The sequence below is a fragment of the Nyctereutes procyonoides genome, unplaced genomic scaffold, assembly GCF_905146905.1.
Source record: "Nyctereutes procyonoides isolate TBG_1078 unplaced genomic scaffold, NYPRO_anot_genome, whole genome shotgun sequence".
Taxonomy (NCBI): domain Eukaryota; kingdom Metazoa; phylum Chordata; class Mammalia; order Carnivora; family Canidae; genus Nyctereutes; species Nyctereutes procyonoides.
This window is the reverse complement of record NW_026575043.1, coordinates 50,697,580-50,718,959: the sequence shown is the minus strand read 5'-3', so window position 1 is coordinate 50,718,959 and position 21,380 is coordinate 50,697,580. Positions and strand designations below refer to the sequence as shown.

At 42.8% G+C, this 21,380-nt stretch overlaps 1 protein-coding gene across 5 annotated transcripts in view; it reads right to left on the bottom strand.

Annotated features, from left to right (window-relative positions):
• Positions 1-21,380, bottom strand: part of SPRING1 (SREBF pathway regulator in golgi 1) — a 54,573-nt gene that overhangs the window by 31,089 nt on the left and 2,104 nt on the right. For 2 of the 5 annotated variants that reach the window (XM_055322018.1, XM_055322020.1), the window contains exons 2-4: positions 12,995-13,151; positions 8,958-9,109; positions 8,455-8,568 (exon numbers count right to left, since the gene is read on the bottom strand). In XM_055322018.1, the coding sequence (XP_055177993.1) occupies positions 8,455-8,568; positions 8,958-9,109; positions 12,995-13,151 (423 nt within the window). Of the gene's footprint in view, positions 1-4,175; positions 4,573-4,682; positions 6,492-8,454; positions 8,569-8,957; positions 9,110-12,994; positions 13,152-21,380 lie in introns of those variants that run through there. The other 3 variants (XM_055322021.1, XM_055322019.1, XM_055322022.1) reach the window with 3 other exon arrangements.

Here is a 21,380-nt window from a genome sequence, read left to right as displayed (position 1 = left end):
ACATAAAGTGCACGCTTATGTACAAAACATAGGTAAAATTTACGTCAAAATTGAAATAGTTCTCTTTGGGGCCTAGCAGCCTCTCTGATTTGGCACAATTTAATTTCTTTGTAATTTCCTACATTTTAAAACGTAGTTTCCTACATTGTAAGGTTTCTGCCTGGTAGTCACAAAAGAAATTCCTTTTACTAAGGAATGACCTTAAAAGCCCTTCTTAGGAATTCCAGGATGTTTGGGGCACCTCACAGGTTGGGCACACCTGAATAATTTTGCGTCCTATTAAGGTACAGCTACATAGCACAGTCCCAGGCCTCTCTGCCAAAAGGCGGCTGTTTTTATGGCGGGAAATACAACAGCTGCTTTCACAGGTGTGGAGCAGCAATCCCTGATAAGTTGGTCCCAGCAGAGAATAGTGTCTATTTTAAAATGTGAGGAGGAAGAGGCAGAAAATGGTTAGCCCCAGTTGAAATCTTCACACACACACACATACACACACTCACACTTGGTAATAGTGAGGTGTAGCCAACAGAGCATGAAATCTTGAATTTCACTGAGAGTCAACGCTACCTTTTCTCACTTAGCCAACACTTCTGATTTTGTGACAACCTGGGTGCAAGCGGGCCAGAGTTCACTTGCATACTCTACCTTGCATAAGAAGTGAACAAATTAAAGAAATCCAAAGACAAAGGAACTACTTACCCTATCAAAAACTTTGAAAGTACCCACTTTCAAAGTGGGTATCAAAATGATGTATTTTTTTAAAGATTTTATTTATTTATTCATAGAGACAGAGAGAGAGAGAGAGAGAGAGAGAGGCAGAGACACAGGCAGAGGGAGAAGCAGGCTCCACGCAGGGAGCCTGACGTGGGACTCAATCCAGGGTCTCCAGGATCACGCCCTGAGCTGCAGGCGGCGCTGAACTGCTGCACCACCAGGGCTGCCCCAAAATGATGTATTTCTAATAGTCATGTTTTGGTCTCTCTGGGTCCAACAGAACAAACAGCTCTGAAAAACACAAAAACTGGACACCTGTTCAAGTATTTAATTGCCTGCGTTGTGTTTTGGCTATAACCAGCCAGTTGGTTTTTTTTTTTTTTTAAGATTTATTCATGAGAGACACACACACACAGAGAGAGAGAGAGAATGGGAGGCAGAGACACAGGCGGAGGGAGAAGCAGGCTCCATGCAGGGAGCCCAATGTGGGACTCGATCCTGGGTCTCCAGGATCAGGCCCTGGGCTAAACCGCTGGGCCACCCAGGGTGCCCCTGTTTCTTTATTATAATGTTAAAAGCTGGGATGCCTGGGTGGCTCAGTTGGTTAAGTGATCCCATGGTCCTGGGATGCAGACCTGCTCAGAGGGAGCCAGCTTCTCCCTCTCCCTCTGTGCCGCTCTCCCCCACCATGTGTGAGGTCTCTCTCAAATAAATATGTTAAAGGCTGTCTTCTCATTTTTAGAATGTCCAGCAGTTCAGCTCTGTCATCAGACACAAATGAAGTGGTACATACAAAATAACTGACAGGTCCCCCTCGTGACCCCCGCCATTGTCCCCGCTCACAGTATACTGCCAGTGTCACTGGTTTCTCTTTGTGTCTGTGAAAGCATGAGGAACCGGGCAGATGCGTGACTGAGCAAGGACAGAGCTGGCAACCTGGTACCCACAGTCTGATAATAGCCCATGCAAGACAAATCCACAGAGAAGAGCCTAAATGGCAATGCACGGAAAAGCCCCAGTCAGGAAAGCACTTATGTAGGAAAGAACTCTCATAATCCATTGGTTTCTCTTTTTTAAAAAATTTTTACTATATACTTGTGTGGCACCTTTTTACAGTAGCATTTCCTATCCCCCCCCCCCCATCACTCCATGCAAAGAGCTGCTATGGGGTGCGGGGGCAACAAGAGAACAAATCTGTCAGGTTGGGGAGGGGGCAGTTTGTAAACTCGCAGGTCATTCTATAGCTGGGAGGGTGTCTGCTCTGGGATCACGTTAGGTGTTAAGGACAGCGTGGCTGAGTAATAATGCCATTCCTGGAGGCAGCACTGGGCTGGGAGACCTGTGAGGAAGTAGCAGGTCCCTGGGGAGTCCAGGGTAATTGAATCAGCAGCACTCTAGTGCAGCTGAAAGCAAGGGCAGGGAAATAATAAAGTCAGCTCACAGCTCCCGGTAGCTCCTCTGTTCAACCTAAGGGGGAAATGTGACCGGAGGCTAGGGTCTCCACTTAGGCCCTGCTGACATCTGGAGCCAGGTAATCCTGTCGTGAGGGCCGCCCTGTGGACAGCAGTATGTTTAGCAGCATCCCTGGCCTCAGCCCACTTGAGGGACCATCCTTCCCCAGTTGCAACAGAAATGTCTCCAGATAGTGCCAAAGATCCCTTTGAGACAAAACTGCCCCCTTCTGCTGCCCTAGGTCAACTGGAAAAGTTAGTTTGCTCACATATAAGCTTTGGAGTCACACAGGGCTTCCTTCATTTAGAAATGCTAAGAATAAGAGAAAAGTTGGCCAAGGTCAGGGTCAAATAGTTCAGGATATTTGAACGATAAATGGCCAATCAGAACATGGAGGAGTTCACCTCAGCAGCAATTAAATAAATACAGATTAAAACACTGAGACCAGGCAGCCCCGGTGGCGCAGCAGTTTAGCGCCGCCTGCAGCCCGGGGTGTGATCCTGGGGGCTGGGGATCAAGTCCCACGTCGGGATCCCTGCATGGAGTCTGCTTCTCCCTCTTCTTGTGTCTCTCTCTCTCTCTCTCTCTCTCTCGTCTCTATGAATAAATAAATAAGTCATTTTAAAATAAAAAAAAAAAAACACTTGAGACCTATGAGCAGAATTAACAAATGATAATGCATGGGTTGTCAGGGGCATGGCAAAAAAGACACTCCCAAATTCTTCAGGTGAGAGCAAAAATTGGTGAAAATAGTTATCAAATAAATATACAAACATGCATGTAAAAGCGTTCATCAATGCACTGTTTGTAGTAGCAAAAAAAAAAAAAGAAAGGTAATAAGCAAAGAGTCCTCAGCAGGGGATTAATAACATTATTGTAATCCATAAAATTGACATCATGTGATCATTAAAATTATTATAGGCCTATATGTAACATAAGAGGATGTCCATTACAGGATTGTTTTCAAGAGGAAAAAGTGCTCTCATTTCTGCCTGGAAAGCATGAGGAAGAGAAAAAAATATGAGGGCTGATCTCTGGGTTGTAGGATGTTAATTATTATTACTTTCATCTTTACATATTCCTGAATTATTTGAAATATTTCATTTTTTGCCTGAATTCTTTAAAATACAGTAATAAAAACTATACTGAGAGTTCTATAATTGCCACCCTTCCACCTGAGGGGCTCACTGACCCTCATGTGGTCTCTGCTTACGCTGTACCCCCACTGGGCTGCAGATGCTGGACTGTGCACTGAACACCAGGCTTCACTCCCGCTGATGCCTCAGAACCCACATGATCCCACTTTCCAGATGAAGGGCTTGGGACTCTGAAGAGATGACTACCCAAAGCCATGCTGTTCACAAGTAGTTCCTTGCTGCAACGCAGAATTCTCTGCTGTCCTTGAGGGAATGACCCAAGACCAAATAAGCAACATCTCTGCATGTTTACAATTTATCTGTTAATCTCAATGATGGGAAAAGGCTTTGCTTATAGATTGTGCCACCTGTCCCCATAGCTCCTTTGCAGCCACACCAACTGACACACTTCCCAGAGGCCCCAAGTCGGCTTTCAGGAACATGCTGACCCTTGAAAACTCTGCTCTGAAGTCCTATCCCCCACTTCCATGCCAGCCCCACATCACCAGGCCTAGGGCCACCTCTCCTGTGTACCTGCCCATCTCAGTACTTCCTGTATGCTCTGCCGTTTCCTTCCCTGTTATGACAGGTATTTGTCACTCCAGCAATGAGCAAGGCAATAAAGATGCAGAATTGGGGGGAAATGCTTTGAGTTAACTTTAGCCCCAACACTCAATATTTGGTGACTTTTTTTGTCCCTTCTTCGATCCTTCCCTAAAATCCCAGCATGTAACACATACTTTGCTAAACTCTGGGCAAGAAAAACTAAGATGAGGACCCTAATTCTAGAAACCCTCAGTCGAGGAAACCAGAAACCACCCAGAGAGTGCAGAGCAGGGAGGGGTTCTGGGTTGGAAGGCTGGGGAAGCTGAGTGATGGTCCAGGTCCTTCAATGGCTTTATTTATGTAGTTGGCAGCATTTTGAGTTTCCAAAACAGTGAACATGCCTCTAAATTGACCTAAGTAAAACAAAAACAAAAATAAAAACAAACCCCACAAATAAAAACATATTCCAGGGCCAAATGAATTATCGACCCAATTTGGCTATTGATATTACCTCTCCTTTCTATTGGCCTGGATAACTGAAATCTATGTGCTCTTGGTGGGTGGGTGGGTGGGGGGGATGATTATGGATGAGTCAGCAGTGGGGTTGGCGAGAGGCAGGGGGAAGGACAGAGGATCTGAAGCCGGAGATGAAGTTCTTGTTCTGGTTCTGTTGTTAAATCTCAGTGAGGATTCTGGAAGTCACTTTACTTCTCACAACTTCCTCCTGTACGAGGTGGGAACACAAGTGAGCTTAACTCTATGACATGGTTCTAGATACTGTTTGTAAAAGCACTGAAAATGCAGAATGTACTCATCAATAATTCAAGTAGGAAGTAAAGAGGCAGGGGTTAGTCTTTGATATAAAGCCATTTTCACATTAAATCTCTGTTACATTGCTCAAAAGTTCAAATAAGCTCCAAGGAGAAGCTGATACCAGTGACAACTCACATGAGACAAACACATACCAGACTCGAATTACCAAAAAAGAATGAGATGGTAAAACATCCAGACACGCACATTTCTTTCACATACAAAGTTTGATTTAGCACCATGAATGCACATAGAATCCAAAAAGTCCAAAGCAAACTACATAGATTTTTTTGGGGAAAAAATAGTAAAAAAACAACTGCCACAAAGCCCTCGGAGATGGCTTATTTAAGGAGGACAAACCCCTTTGGGAAGAAAGGTTTAACAAGTAATAGGAGAAAATCATGGGGAATTACTGCTACATACTGCAGAAACATACTGGAAGGCAAACATGGTCCAAAGAAAAACCCTACTGAAAAAAAATGTCAAAAGTGGATTGTAAAACTAGTACCTGGCTCCAAGGTCAACAGCTTGAACAATCAAAAAATGAAAAAGACCTGGTGTGATCCCAGGATTAGTAAGGGGCTTGCTCCAGAAAAGAGCTGTGTGTCCATGTCTCCTGAGAGCAAAGAGCCATAGTACTTGATGGGCAGAATACTGGGACCAAATACTCTTGACCTTGACCCTGAGAGATTCGATGTTGAGCACGTGGACCCACAACTGGCATGCCCAGTGTTCACGGGCTCGCCCCACTGAGGGTAGGAGTGACTCACTTACAGCAGCACCTTGACATAAACTTGGGCCTTCTTCTTCAAAGGTCGTAAGGAAACTGAAGGTCTGAACCTGTTATATGTCCCAATGCTGAAAGCAATGAAGGATGACTGCCTACAGCCAGTTATTAGGTGTCTCTTCACCTAGGAATTGCCATAACAGCAGGTTTCCATGACAGGAGAAGGGAGGAGGCTCCCAGGGTACCATGGCTGAGCAGACCACAATCATTTCAACAGTGGCATTGGAAATGAGAAAATCCTCCGGAACAGGGAGTTGGAATTTCTGGCTCAGAGGATGCGCACATGCAGGTAATGCAAACACATTCAAAACCATGATTAGAAAACCTGTGGGCAACTGGTGCCACCTGCAAGGGGGCTGGTAGAGGGCCGGAACGGAATAGTATCTTTGTTGACAATTTTAGATGTCAGAATATAGTGTCCAGGGCCCATTCCTGAAGGAGCTTTTAAAACGAAACCCAAACAACTACCTTGGGAGGGCATGCATGTTCAATTTTATCAGGGTAAAGGGATGACTTCACTCAGGAAACCCAGGGACACAAGAAAACAACAACAATTTCCTTGAATATATTTGACTATTAAGGCAAGATATCTTCCTATATAAACCATTATCATGTTCCCACTACTCCAAAGAAGTCCAATAAATAAATTTACAGTGAAGGGCTCGAGGAGTCTGCAACAGTAGAAGTGCCCCAGAGCACCAGCAGCTCCACAGGCTCGCCTGTAGTTTGTTCTTGAATGTGATGCACTGGTGTTTTCAAGCTGCTTCACAGAATAGTTCCACAGGGTAGAGCCCAGTGGTGACTGAGGCCAAAGAGTATATATAGCACAAGAGGCGGTCAAAGCCAAGGCTTCCATGCAATGCCTCTCTTCTTCTACGCGGACTAGAGAACGCTGGAGGGTAGCTTCAGGCCACAAGTTCTCCTGTGGCACCTGGTCGCCCGTGTGTTGTCTGCTGTGCCTATCACGCGGGGAAGAGCTCAGGAGGGCTCTCTCCATAGCAGTACTTGGCTATAGGGTCCCTATAGGTGTTCTCATGTTGCACACTCTGTTGGCAAAGGGAAGATAAGAGCGCCATGAGAGAGAGCAGAGAGAGAGCATCTCCCTTGTGGGATGGTAGAGGTCAAACCCAGGACTGTGGGCCAGCACACCCTGCAGGAGCCTGGCACAGCTATCTTCAAATGCCAGCAAGAGACGCCAGGCACTTGTTTGAAACAAAGGTGAATGCTCAAGACCAAATGCCAACAACAAGAATGCAAATGGACAGAACATCACTGCATGACAATGGTTTCTTTTAATGTCAAAAGTGAGTTTTGTTCGTTTTTTTAAAACAACCTAGCTACAACTTGGGCAACTCAAGACAACTATTTTCTCAGATGATGCTAAATTAGATTAAAATCCAGAGACTGTTTTGCTCCCAACTTCTGTGCTCCAAAGAAATTCAGTTCCTGGTACTGAACCCTGCAGAGGTGAAGGAGATGCCACTTCAAGGCGTTTTCATGAAGTTTTATGTACCTTGAGGTCTGGCACACAAGCCAAATCCCACAATACCACACAAGCCTCATTTGGTTAAGTAAATGGAACGTGGGATTTAACAAAGACAACCATCCCTGACGGCTAATTTTTCAGCAATTTGTTTTCATAACAAGCAACTTGAGTTTTTGGCTAGTCTGGAGTTCATTAATTAGCCCAAGGCCAATGCTTAACATCTAAATTGTTAAGTATTAATCCAATTTATGGACATGCAGCAAATCTTTTTTGGGATACCACAATCAAAACAAACTAGGAACTGGGAACTCTTGCTTTACAATAAAAAGATAAAGTCAGAAAGGTTAACATCTTCCCTCAAGATTGGAAATGGTGTCTGGGTTTTATCAGTTGAGGAAAGACAATACTCCGCCTTTTCTAGCATTTCTCAGAATGAGAGACTCTGAATCAAAATGAGTCATGTGTTCGGCCTTCTTCTCCATCTCCTTTAAAGCCCATTCAAAAGGAAAGCTCTTCCAGCAACACAAGACCATCAGGAATTTCTTCATGTTTTCAAATGTTCATTATAATCCCTGAAGAATTTACCCCGTGATTCTGAATGCTCTGAGAGCAGACCAGAGGCGCACAAAGCGGCATAAAAATCAAAAAACGGGCTAACAGAAATCTGGCAAAAAGTGCAAGAGGCACAGAGAATGACAAACGAGTCTGCTATCTCAGATGAAGCCAGTACAGTCTTGGGAGACACCATGAACAGAAGGCAGAAGAAGCACACTTGTACACTACACACAGCTGGCGGTCTTAAAACTGAGAGCCCCGACGACCACCGGACCGCAGAAGTGGAGAGCTGAGGGAGCAGAGTGATGCAAAGGCCCAGACATGCAGACACTTGCAGGGCTAGGGGCAGTGCTGAGTGCCCGAAGAGCAAAGCATTTATTGACAACATGCTTAGGAGTACTGAGAGCTTGACCACCCACAGATTTATTCGCCTATTTTTAAATGCCCACCTGCCCCCATCCTCTTGAATCCTAAAATAAACCACAACTTTGTTCCACAACAAATGACTACTTCCTTTAAACAAGTGGTTGCTGGAAAGCCTTAGTCATGTTTCAGAGATGTGGAGGAGAGAACTGCTCTCAGGAACTGGACTATTAGGACTCCCCCAGACTTAGAAATAATTGTACGCTTCCACTTGAAGTGCGGATATGCCAATCAGATAGGGGGAGATGCAAGCTGATTAGACCCTGATTTAATATAAAGATTTTACTTTCCCAGAATGTACAAATCTCATAGTGACATTCTAAATACCATCACTCTACCAAACAAAAATTTTTTTTTAACCAAAATTTGACACAGCTTTGCTTAAATCTCTTCTGTTATTATCCCACTAAGTGGCCCCCACTGAGTTTTCTTCTCCACCCTGACTCCTACCCACCCATCCCCCAGCTAGCGGCATCACAGCTTCTTTTTATTTATTTTATTTTTATTTTTATTTATTTATTTATTTTTGCATCACAGCTTCTGACCTGGGATGAGGTCCTGCATTTGGCCAGACACAATTCAAAGTGATCTTCGACGGCCATGAAGAGGTTCTGGAATGCCACGGCTGCGCGGTTGAGGAAGCGCTCCAGGAGAAGTTGCTATGGAAACAAAAGTTAGCACCTGTAATAAATTCCAGACTCAGCAGCACAGGGTAACCTTGGATATTTCTCCTAAATTAAGACCCTGCTGATATGGAAGGGGGTGGGGCAGAGAGAAGGAGAGAGCAAGCTCAAATGAGCAGGAGCCTGATACCCTATCCATCAGAGAGCTGATGAGCAACACAATGGCCCCTCCCGCAAATGAGCCACCCATGTCAGCAGGAAGCACTCCCTTCCCTGTTGACGCTGCCTCACAGCAGCAATCTCTGCCATCTACACAGTTCCCTTCTCAGCCCTACCTTCCAGAGACTCTTGTGTGGAGACTTCGATGCTCACCATCCAATAAAGGCATAGAGAAAGGACACAGAGGTGGCGGCAACCGCCCATACCTTGCTGGGCTGCAGGCAGCAGGACACACAGTACTCATAGGCACCACAGCAGCCATGGGGCAAGCAGCCATCACAGCGGTACTGCTTCGTGCCGGGGACGTTGACATTACAGCAGCCGTTCACCAGCAAATCCTTCCTTTCACAAATGTAACCTGGAAGTCAGAGACTCACCTGAGTAACAAGCCAGCAGTCCTCCCACCTCTCTACCGGGTGATCACACACGAAGCAGCAATACAAATGCTGCACACAAAGAACAGAGAGAAAGAACGTGGAGTGTGGAGCATGCCAAGCACCAGAGGGCCAGGAGTCAGACACGTGACCAGGACTTGCTTTCTGCATGCCGTAGTGTACAGGCAACATGGGCTCCCATGTGATGGGTAGGCTACATGTTCTCATCTACCTAAAATGACCTTCTGCTCTGTTGGCGTGTGTTTGATTTAATCACCATATCAAGTCATGCTTAACCAACACACTGAAGAAAAATGGTACTGTTTTCCAAAAAAAAAAAAAGAAAAAGGAAAATAGAAAAAACCAAAGGTTTCATTCCTGAAAGTGAGATCCATCTAGATTTAAGAGCCAACCAACCAATTCTCCAATCTTTACAAATATCTTTGAAAAGCTTGGCATTTATTTGGAAGATTTCTGAAAAAGAAATAGTCACGCTGAACCTTCATAAGTTGATTTAGGCTGTAAGTATATAGGCCAAGAATTCTCAGAATCTAGGAATGCAGGTTCTCTAATACCCAAGGGAGAAAAATCCTAATTCCCTCCACTCCTTATAAATCCCTCTGTAAACACATTGCCTCCAACCTAGTCAAACCGAAACCCAACTCAAGTAAAGACTCTCCTCATAAAAACTACTTTATTGTTCAGAGCTGCTAAACAGACATTTTTCTACAACCTTCTGGGAGTGGGACAGAAAAATGTAAGAAGTGCATGAGGGACACCACACAGCTCTTGGGAAACTCCCAGGTGCATGCACGGGCCCACAGGTGCAGAGCAGCTGTTGCCAGCATCATTCCATTCCAAATACCCCAGCTTCTTAATCCTCAAAGGATGAGACTTGGTGAAGTATAAAGTTGTTTTCAGAAATTACTCTGGAAAACAAAGTCTGTGCAAAAGCAGGTGGCACCAGTAAAATAACAATGGAAGAGATGCAGAGGGCCCTCAGTTAACACCTGGAAAACCAGGGCCTGGAAAGAACCAGACCCCAGTTACCTAAGAACAGATGATGTTAAAGTTAGATTAAGCTCCAGAGCATGTACTTAAAACTAAGAGAGGACTACTCAAATGCCATAATATATGCTTCTGGGATTCTTTTTTAACTACTTTGACTCATTTTCTTCACAGGGATTATATAAATCAATACAAATCCAAAGAAGCTGGCACTGTTTCTCAAAATTCAGCCCCAAATGATACACTGCAATCTTATCACCTGTCAGGAGACGGAAAATATAACATGACCTAAACTCCACTTGTTGAAATTATCTTTCAGTCTCTTTCTCTTTTCTCTATCCTATCTCGTCATCTACCTTTGTGCCCCTCCTTTGGTGCCCCGGTGCTCACTGCTAGTATTTAGCCTTGAAACCACAGGGCTTTCTGATTTCTGGTAAGAGAGCGCATTAGGATTTCTCCTCTTGCATCGTAAATTCAACTCATGCCAATGTTGTTTCCAACAAGGAGTTCAGTAAGATGACAACCTCAGAGTGTGTCTCAACTGACTAGGAAATTAACTTCTAACCTTGGAAAAGTTTGTCATTCTAATTGGTTGTCTTATTTAATAACTGTTACCCTGGCAACATTCGTGGTGGCATCTGCTTATGCAAAGGCATCAATTACTGCAAGTTTTCTTTATGAAATTGTTTATTTCCTCTCATGGTCATGGAGGTACAATACAACCTATGGCCCCAGGATTTTTATTAATGGATTCTTGGAACTTTCTACTTAAGAAGTCTGAGAGGCTTTGTCTCACTTGAATTAATCAGAGGAAAATTATTCTTGTGTTAGCTAACACAAAAGAAAATGACGGTCACTTGTAACCTAGTATTAACTATTAAAGTCAAAGCATATGATTTCATGTTTTCTCACTGGGTGTCATGGAAACAAAACAGTTTCTAAGAAAAAAAGGACTGAACTCCCAAGTTCTGTCTCAGCCCTAGATCTCCCCGCTGACCAGCTGTATCATCTTATGGAAGTAAATTTCCTTTGTCAAACTTTGTTTAAAAAACAAAACAAGAGGCTATTTGCAATACTATTTGCTTATCTAACATGATCTTCAAGACAGAATCTGGCACTGGCATCACTGCTGGCTTGTCACTCCATCTTTGCGCAAAATTTTCCAGTTCCTCTACCTTAGGTGGGTATATTTCCTCTGATCCCTTCTCTTAATTCTAAGTAATCTCATCTGGTCTGATGCCTTTGAAGTCTCTTTGGGAAAGTTGTTTTTTTTTTTTTTTTTTTTTTTTTTTGTGGTTTCTGTTCGTTTGTGTTTTGCTGGGAATGCAACTTTTCTTGAAAAGAACAGTAAATGAACTCTTGTTTCATTTTACAGATAGCATGCCTGCATTTTGTTCAGTCATCATGTATGGCTGAATATTCTAATTCAAGGTTGACCTGTGTTGATTCCAGTACTGCCACATTCACAATCCATTTGTGATGAGACTCTCTGAAATGAGCAAAATTTACTCCTGCAAACAAACCAATCAGATTATTTGCAAACCACCAGTTGAAAAAAGAAAAAAGAGTCAGGGAACTATCAGGGAACTCTGAAAACTGTTTAGACAGCTGACATTAAGGGATAATGCTACCCTATTGGTGTGATAATGCTGCCCTGATCATGGTTTATGAGTCCTTGTCATTGTAGGTGAGTTCCTGAGCCTCTTGGTGCCTGTGTCTTCACCTATAAAGTGCCAAGAGCAATGCCTATGTTGTAGGACTATTGTAAAAATCAGAGATATTCCAGGAGAGGTTTTAGCCTAGTGCCCAGCACGCAGATAAGAGCTCAATCGTGCATTCATGGGAGTTCCTCTTCAGGAAGACTGGGCCAGCCTTCAAATGGTGAGATCTCAAACAGCTAATCCAATCACCTCAACAGCACAGGAATTGCCTTTCTTCCAGACTAAAAGGAGGCAAGAAAACTCTGGGAGAAAAGGATACAGACAGACAGGCTGCCGTTTTCACTGTAAGAGTAACACATGTTGAGTGTGTTTATCATTTGGGCACCTAGTTATCTCAAGTCAGTTAAGCGTCCGACTTGATTTTGGCACAAGTCAGGATCTCAGAGTTGTGGAATCAAGCCCTGTGTTGGGCTCCACACTCAGTGGGGAGTCTGATTCTCTCTCTCTTCCTCTGCCCCTCCCCCTGCTCATGCACATATGTGCACAAGTACTCTTTCTCCTCTCTCTAAAATAAGTAAATAGGGCACTGGGTGGCTCAGTTGGTTAAACATCTATCTTTGGCTCAGGTCATGATCCCAGAGTCCTGGGATCGAGTTCCACATTGGGCTCCCTGCTCAGTAGGGAGTCTGCTTCTCACTCTCCCCTTCTCCCTGCTTGTGAGCTCTCTGTCTCTCAAATAAAATCTTTTAAAAAATAAGTAAATTATTAATAAAAATGAATATGTTTATTATTCATTCATCACCTAGTCAGTCAGTTAACAAGCACATTTCCTAAGCGCCAGAACCATGTGGCTATTATGCAGGCCACCAAGGAGGAACACTAGCTACCCTGTAGAATTCACCACTAAAATAAGACAACACTGGCAAGGTCTGAACATCCTGCGGCCAGGAAGAGATGGGTAGGAACTAGCTAGCACAGGGGCTGGCTCATGACCAACTGCTGAAACCATGAGCACAAGGAGCTTCAAAGACAGAATCACCACACTAAACTTCTCTGACAGTGAAGGGAGCCTTGAATGACAAGTAAGGTATGAAAGACAGAGATGTGAGAAATGCTGGGAAATGCACTGTATAAAACCACAGCAATGAACTCCCACTGTAGCCCTTCACTGGCTGCAGAGAAGAGGGGAGCCAGCCCTACCTAGCTCATCCGTGATGAGGTGCTTCCCTTGAATGGAGTTCCGGCACTGGTTGCCAGGCCGACTGCTGTTCCCCAGGTGAAACTGCACCTTCCACGGAATGGGCTGGTCGTGGTCTTGAACCTGGAGGAGATTCCGATCTCTCACTGCTCTTTCCTCCTACAAAGAGACCACAAATGTGAAGGTTAAAGTATCCTTTCTTGCATTCCCAGCCAAAGCTGTTATTTATTTATTTATTTATTTATTATTTATTTATTTATTTATTTATTTATTTATTTATTATTATTTATTTATTTAATTTACTTATGATAGTCCCAGAGAGAGAGAGAGAGAGAGAGAGAGAGAGAGAGAGAGAGGCAGAGACATAGGCAGAGGGAGAAGCAGGCTCCATGCACCGGGAGCCCGATGTGGGATTCGATCCCGGGTCTCCAGGATCGCGCCCTGGGCCAAAGGCCGACGCCAAACCGCTGCGCCACCCAGGGATCCCCAAAGCTGTTATTTAAAATGCAACATAGGGCAGCCTGGGTGGCTCAGAGGTTTAGCGCTGTCTTCAGCCCATGGCCTGATCCTGGAGACCCGGGATTGAGTCCCACATCAGGTTCCCTGCATGGAGCCTGCTTCTCCCTCCGCCTGTGTCTCTGCCTCTCTCTCTCTGTGTCTCTCATGAATAAATAAAATCTTAAAAAAGATGCAAAATAAACCTGTAGGAAAAATAACAAATTAAAGCTATGCTTCAAAAGTGGCTTACTTTTACATCAACGGCCTTTGGATTCGATGCATTTTGTAAATGTGTATGAAAAGGTTAATTTCACACAAAACTTAGGAGAGAAAAAGTTCTAAACTTTTTCTTTCTGATGGTTAATCATTTAAAATACTTTCTTATAATAAAACAAATACATTACTGAATAGAATATAAAATTTGAAAACACCTTTAAAATAGAAGAAGAAACTTCAAAGGAATTTTGCAACTGTCATTTCAGACAATATCTGGACTCATCTGAAGCACAAATTCACTCTCATTTGCTGTTATGAGTACTTCAGGGATAAGTAAGCTTAGGGGAATACTGAATTGAGAGGTTAGTTTTAGGAGCATGAAGAAGCATGTTAACTTGCAAATTTCTTTTTTTCCTAAGATAGACTTCCAGCCAGCCCTTAACCTACACATGCAAAGGGCCATGCTGCTCCAGAGGCAAGCACTTATGCTTTTCTCCTAGCCTCCAAACTGCAGCCAAGCTTTCAAAACTGCTTTTCCTATATTATTGCAGAAACTAAGGGGGAAGGTGCCTAACTACCAGAAAACAAGCCAAGCACGAGACAGCCATCTTCTGAATCCTTCAAGCTGCTGTTGGAAAACACCACAATCATACAAGACTCTCTCCCAAAGACTTTTTATATGTTTTAAACATCCTACCTTTTCAATAGAATTCTTGGCTTTTACCATTAAGAATGACCTGACATGTGTCACCAGCAAAAGGGATTAGCCTTGAAAGTTTGATGGCAAAGGATATATACTTTAAAACAATGAAATAGAGCTTCACGGTTACTAATATTTCCTTAGGTAAGCAACCTAGGAAGAGCTATTAATATTTAAGATATACATATCCACATGTACTTTGGGCACAGCAAACATATTTTTGAGCTTTTTTTATAGAAAGTACTAATGTGTAAGGATGAACCAGGGTGTTTACTATAGCACTGCTTATATGGTAGGAAAAACCTGGAAACCCAACAGAGAAATGACTGAACAACACTGGTATAGCTATGGCTATTATAAAAATCCCAGATGAGAGTGATATGTATTTATCTAGCATGGCTCTTAAACCCTGCCTTGGACATTATGTACGACTTTATTTTTTTATGTATTTATTTTTAAGATTTTATTTATTCATGAGAGACACACACAGAGAGAGAGAGAGAGAGAGAGAGAGAGAGAGAGAGAGAGAAGCAGAGACACAGGCAGAGGGAGAAGCAGGCTCCACGCAGGGAGCCTGATGTGGGACTCAATCCCAGGTCTCCAGGATCACACCCTGGGCTGAAGGCGGTGCTAAACCTCTGAGCCACCCGGGCTCATGTACACTCATGTACAACTTTAAAACAAACTCTTGATTTCTGAGTCCAACTTCAGACTTAGTAAAAATCTCTCTGGATGAGACCTGGGAATTACTATTGTTAAAGTACCTGAATGATTTTAATACACAGAGCACTGTGTGTAGACTACTGGATAGATGTCCACAATACATTAAGTGAAGAAAGAAAAAAAAAAGCACTGTGTGTAGACCACTGGATGGATGTCCACAATACATTAAGTGAAAAAAAAAAAAAGTTACAAAATGATGTGCATATTATCACACAGTATGATAACAATTGTAATAACATACACATACACGTTTGTAAGAACTGAAATAAAAGTATGGAAAGATATTCTACAGACTATTAACGTAGAAGGGATAAGGTCTTCGGCCATCTTTGGCAAATTATTATTTTTATTAATATTTTTAAATTAAAATAATAAAAACATGAGTGTTATTAACAAGACACTGAGGTATCTATGTGAACTCTGTACTAGCCTTGAAACTTTTAAATCTGTAATTGTTCCAAAATAAAAATGTTATTTAAAAAAAGCGTGATTAACAACATTAAAGATAAAAAATTGCTCACAATCCCATTGCTTAAATAAAACTATCAATTTTTATATATTAACTTCTAACCTTTGACCCCAGCATTTAGAATACAAATTCCCTGCATTCAGCTCTTGACACTAATTGGATGGTAAACCATTCAAGTACCTACCTTATCTTGATAATAACATTTTCAAGGCTATCTAATCATCATGCTGATGTGCTTTAATTCAGTAAACACTCTCTACAGAACGTTGACCCATACCAAGTTTTTGTTATCCTAGATAGCAATTGCAATAAAAGCAGAGGTTTTGGGGGCGCCTGAGTGGCTCAGTTGGTGGAGTGTCGGCCCTCGGCCCAGGTCATGATCTCAGGGTCCTAGGACTGAGTCCCACATTGGGCTCCCTGCTCAGCAGGGAGTCTGCTTTTCCCTCTACCTCTGCCTCTCCTCAGCACTCAGGCTTTCTCTCTCTGTTAAATGAATAAATAAAATCTTTTAAAAAATAAAATAAAAACAGAAGTTTTGTTTATTCCCTTGAATGACTTGTAATAATAATTATTAGAAACAGTCATTGCTGTATAGTGCCAAATAATTTCCTTGGAGTTCTACGTGCCATTCAGGGTATTACCAGCATTTACGTAACAGTGTTTACAATTTCAACACCACTGCACCAGTACTGGAGTTTGTTTTTTAAGTTACCAAGTGTGAAGTAGTCACATTTAGTGGCTTTAATTTTTATTCTGTCCTTCCTTTGGCTTCATTTACAGGGAGGAACTGGCACTGGCAGAAACCGGGTAGGTCATACAAAAACAGCATCTGTGTTCCTTGGTTGGCGCAAGAAGAGGGGCTAAGTGCAGAAGCCTTGGGAATATGGGACGAATCACTTTGGTGGACGCGGCTTGACTACCTGTAAATTTATACTCCTCTGCTCTGCTGGGACCCTATCAGTTAACTGCAGAATCAAGCGTTGTGCAAATGAAATTGAGCTTCAAACGCTGCCCTAGATAAATTCATAGCCATAAAGATCAGTAAGCGGCTGGTCAAAGTACCCTGGATCTCACAATGAGGCTAAAAGTACTCCTACCACTACTCTCAAACTGTCCTGTTATCTCTTCCCGAAAGAAAACAGAAGTTCACAGGTAAGTGCATCCCAGAAGGGCTTCTTCCATATAACTCTGCTCCTGGTAAACAGGGAGGCTAGTCTTCCAGCACTTAAACTTGTTTTCAAATATGAATATTCAAGACCTTGCCAAGAGGATTTGGTAAGAGTTGCACAATCAAAAAAGACTGTACAAGAGATAGAGTGAGACAAGTAGCAAATGTCACGAATTAGCATACGTTTGCTTTTCTGAGGGTCCAGTCTCACCAACAGTGTGGTGAAGGGGCGCTGAGGGGATTCCTTCCATGGTTTTAAACCCTTTCCAAACTGACCTACCCTATTAGGTTGTCTTCATTCTAGGCTTTTGTACATATACACATGCATGCACATGTGTGTGAGTGCCTGCATGTATGTTTCCCCCCACAAAGGTATCAAGTCCTCACAATGCATTAAAGATATATAGACAAGGGGAGCCAGTACTCTATTCTCAGAATCCCCAGAGCAATCGATAAAGAAGTGTGTACAAAAATCAGTGCAATCAACCACAACATACATCCACACAGGGTGCACGGGGGTACAAAGAGTGGAAACAAAAAGGAGCAAAACAAGCAGAAAAACATGATACCTTTCTTCATCAATTATAAAGCACTATAGTAATGTTTTCATTACTAGTATATGGTACTTAACCTTATTCTGAAAGGAGTATTTCAATAGCTGCCCCATCTATTTTCCAGGGGCTACGACAAGGGTCAAATGAGATAAATGTCCCATGGTTGGTGAATTACGGGTCATGTTCTGTACCCTGGGCCGTACTTGACAAACTTTCTGAAAAATACACATACCTTGGTGATCCGAACAAAGCAAAACAAAAACAGATTAGCAATTCTCTTATGATTTGTTAACAATTCAGAAGTATCTAACTCACACATTTAATCCACTGCAACTTACATAGTTATTTTATTTTTTTTTTATTATTTTTTTTTAGGTTTTTTATTTTATTTATTTATTTATTTATTTATTTATTTATTTATTTATTTATTTATTTATTTATTTATTTATTTATTTATTTATTTATTTATTTATTTATTTATTTATTTATGATAGTCACACACAGAGAGAGAGAGAGGCAGGGACACAGGCAGAGGGAGAAGCAGGCTCCATGCACCGGGAGCCCGATATGGGATTCGATCCCAGGTCTCAGGATCGCGCCCTGGGCCAAAGGCAGGCGGCAAACCGCTGCGCCACCCAGGGATCCCACATAGTTATTTTAAAAGCTAAAGATGTTAATATATTTCCAGTGAGTTATGCCAAGAGTCCTGAGACTTTCAAGGACTGCTCCACCTGAACGTGAGAACATTTATTTACACGAGAGGACTCTAAGGACCCTCTGACTCCAAGACTGGGATTTCTTCCGTCTCAGCTTAGATGCCCCACAGGGGTAGGCCCACCCTGCTGCTCTGTCACAACACCTTGCTGTTTCCTTCCTTTGGTACATAAATTGTCATCTGAAATCATTCTGGCCACTCTCCATTTCTGCCCCCTTATTCTCTGGCAGATTATAGGCTCTTGGAGAGTGAGACCTCATCTGCTTTGCCCCCCGCTGTGTCTCCACCACCTAGCAGACAGGACCTAGCCCACGGCAGAGGTTCACTAAACATTTGTTAAGTAAACGTGCTCAAGACAGTTGGCACCCATTCCTCTCCCCCAACGGCATCCCCAGCACTGTCATTAATTTCTCCTGCACTCCCATCTCTACAATTTCAACTATCCCCCAAAGCATTAATTAACATGAAAACCAAAGAAAAGAGGAATTCAAAGCAACAGAGGATAATCAGCTAGTCTCCAGGCACAGCAGCTGCATCTGCTCCAAGTTCAGAGTTTCTCCAAAGCAAAGCATGGGACCCTACCTAGCCTTACAACTTTTCACGGCCTCTTCTCAATTCAGTCCCAACACACACACACCAGGGCCCCAAACACTCCATACAATATCTCCGTCTCACAGAAAGAGAAATTGAGGCTAGGCAAAATACGTCAAACTCACCTCTAGTCGAACAGCTCAGGGGTGATGGATAACCAGAATTGCAGCAGGGAGCAGAGCAAGAGGAGCAAACTCAAATGTATATGAACAGCATCAACCGGAATGGGCTCTGAGTTGTGGGTCCCAAGGACCTTTCTTATTCTTTATATTGAGAATCTTGATATGTGGGTTTATAAGGATCACGGCTATTGATATTTATCACATTGGAAATTAAAAAAATAAATTCTTAAAATACTTAAATTATCTATTCAACTAAAAATAATAGACCTATTATATGTTAACAGGGTTTTTTGTCTGTGAAAGAAATGTTCTTCAAAAAACAAATTTGGGGATCTTTGGGATCCCTGGGTGGTGCAGCGGTTTAGCGCCTGCCTTTGGCCCAGGGCGCGATCCTGGAGACCCGGGATCGAATCCCACATCAGGCTCCCGGTGCATGGAGCCTGCTTCTCCCTCTGCCTGTGTCTCTGCCTCTCTCTCTCTGTGTGTGACTATCATAAATAAATAAAAATTAAAAAAAAAGATTTGTTTTCAAAAAACAAATTTGGTGAGAAAATACTACTTTTCTGCAAATCTTAAAATCTAATCAAATAAGATCAAATAAAATCAAATATTAAAATCTGGCTGAAGAGAAGACAGCTGGATTCTCCTATCTCCCTTTGCAGTTCACCTGTTGCTATAGGTTGTTTGGGCTGACGCATATGAGGAAAATCTACCTCACACAGATGTGTAGTTGAAATGGAAGGGATATTCTTTTTTTTTTTTTAAGATTATTTATTCATGAGAGACACACACAGAGAGAGAGAGAAGCAGAGACACAGGCAGAGGGAGAAGCAGGCTCCACGCAGGGAGCCCGATGTGGGACTCGATCCCGGGACTCCAGGATCACGCCCCGGGGCTGAAGGCAGGTGCTCAACCGCTGAGCCACCCAGGGATCCCTGGAAGGGATATTCTAATGGCTTTTTCTTTTCTTTTCTTTAAGACTTATTTATTTATTCATCAGAGACATAGAAAGAAGTAGAGACACAGGCAGAGAGAGAAGCAGGCTCCACACCTGATGTGGGACGTGATCCCAGGACACCGGGATCACGCCCTGAGCCAAAGGCAGATGCTCAACCGCTGAGCCACCCAGGCGTCCCCTAATGGCTTTTTCAAATAATTACAGATAATGTTCTTTGGTACTACATCAAAACTTGACAAGTGTAGTTTCTTAAAAGTTCATTGTCAATGGTGTAGCCACTTTGGAAGACAGTCTGGCAGTTCCTCAAAAAGTTAAACATGGGTTACCACATGACCCATCAATTCTACTCCTAGGACCATACCCCAAGAGAACTAAAAACATATTTCCATATAAAACCTTGTATACCAACGTTCATAGCAGCATTTATTAATAACCAAAAGGTAAAAACAAGCCAAGTGTCCACCAACTGATGAACAAAAACCAAAATGCAGTAGATGGATACAACAGAATATTATCCACATATAAAATGAAGTACTAATCAATGCTACAACACGGATAAACCTTGAAAACACTGGCTTCAAACTGAAAGGAGAGTACATACTATATGATTCCTTAATATGAAATGTCCAAAACAGCAAATCCACAGAGACAGAGAGTTGACTAGGGGCTGCCAAGAGCTGATGGGCAGGGCTAGAGACGTTACAGCTAAAGCGTTTCTTAGTGTTTATTAGGCTGCTGGAGGGATCAAACCCAGAGAAATCTGCCAACAGTTTTAGGAGAATCACAATCACCCCTCCCCAATCAATCATGGCCATTGATCACAGGTTTTTAAAAAAGACAACACTAATTTTAAAATAAATACACAAGGTGCATGAGAGTACTTAAAAGATGGTTGTAGGGAAGGTCACAGAGTAGACAGCATCTGAGTCAAGACATAAAAAAATTAGTTGGAGAAGAAAGGAGAAGTCATCCCAATTACAAAGACTCACGACTCACTTGTTCAAACCATACTTAAATATCCATTAAATGCCTGGCAATATTCTAGGGGTGAAATTCCATGAACAACACAGACAAGGTCCCTGTTCTTAAAAACATTACTGCCTAGAAGGGAGAGGGAGGGAAGACAGATAAATGAGTTTATGAACAAGAAATGTTCAGTTAGTGATTCCTAGTACAAAGAAAATAAGACAGGTCCACAGGCAAGGCATCTTAATTTAGATTGTGTCACCCACTGTGGCCTGAGGCAGTTAACAGTTCACCTGGCCTGAAAGGATAAAAAAGACTCAACTCACCATGCAGTGAACCTGGAATAGAGTCTGAAGTTTTATCGGAGTGCAACAGACACCCAAAGAAGAATTATACCTAGGGGAGAACTGTGACATTTTTTTCTTCCAGATTATCACCCCTATTAACACTGGGTAGAGAAGAAACTGTTGGACAAGAAAGGAAGCAGAGACCTGGGGCACCTGGGTGGCTCAGTCGGTTGAGCATCGGACTCTTGGTATCGACTCAGGTCATGATCTCAGGGCCATGGGAGTGAACCCCACATCGGGCTCCACGCTGAGCACAGAGTCAGCTTCAGATTCTCTCCCCGCCTCTCCCTCTGTTCCTACCTCTGCTTGTGTGCTAGCTCTCGTGAGCTCTCTCTCTTTAAAAAAAAGAAAGAAAAGAAAA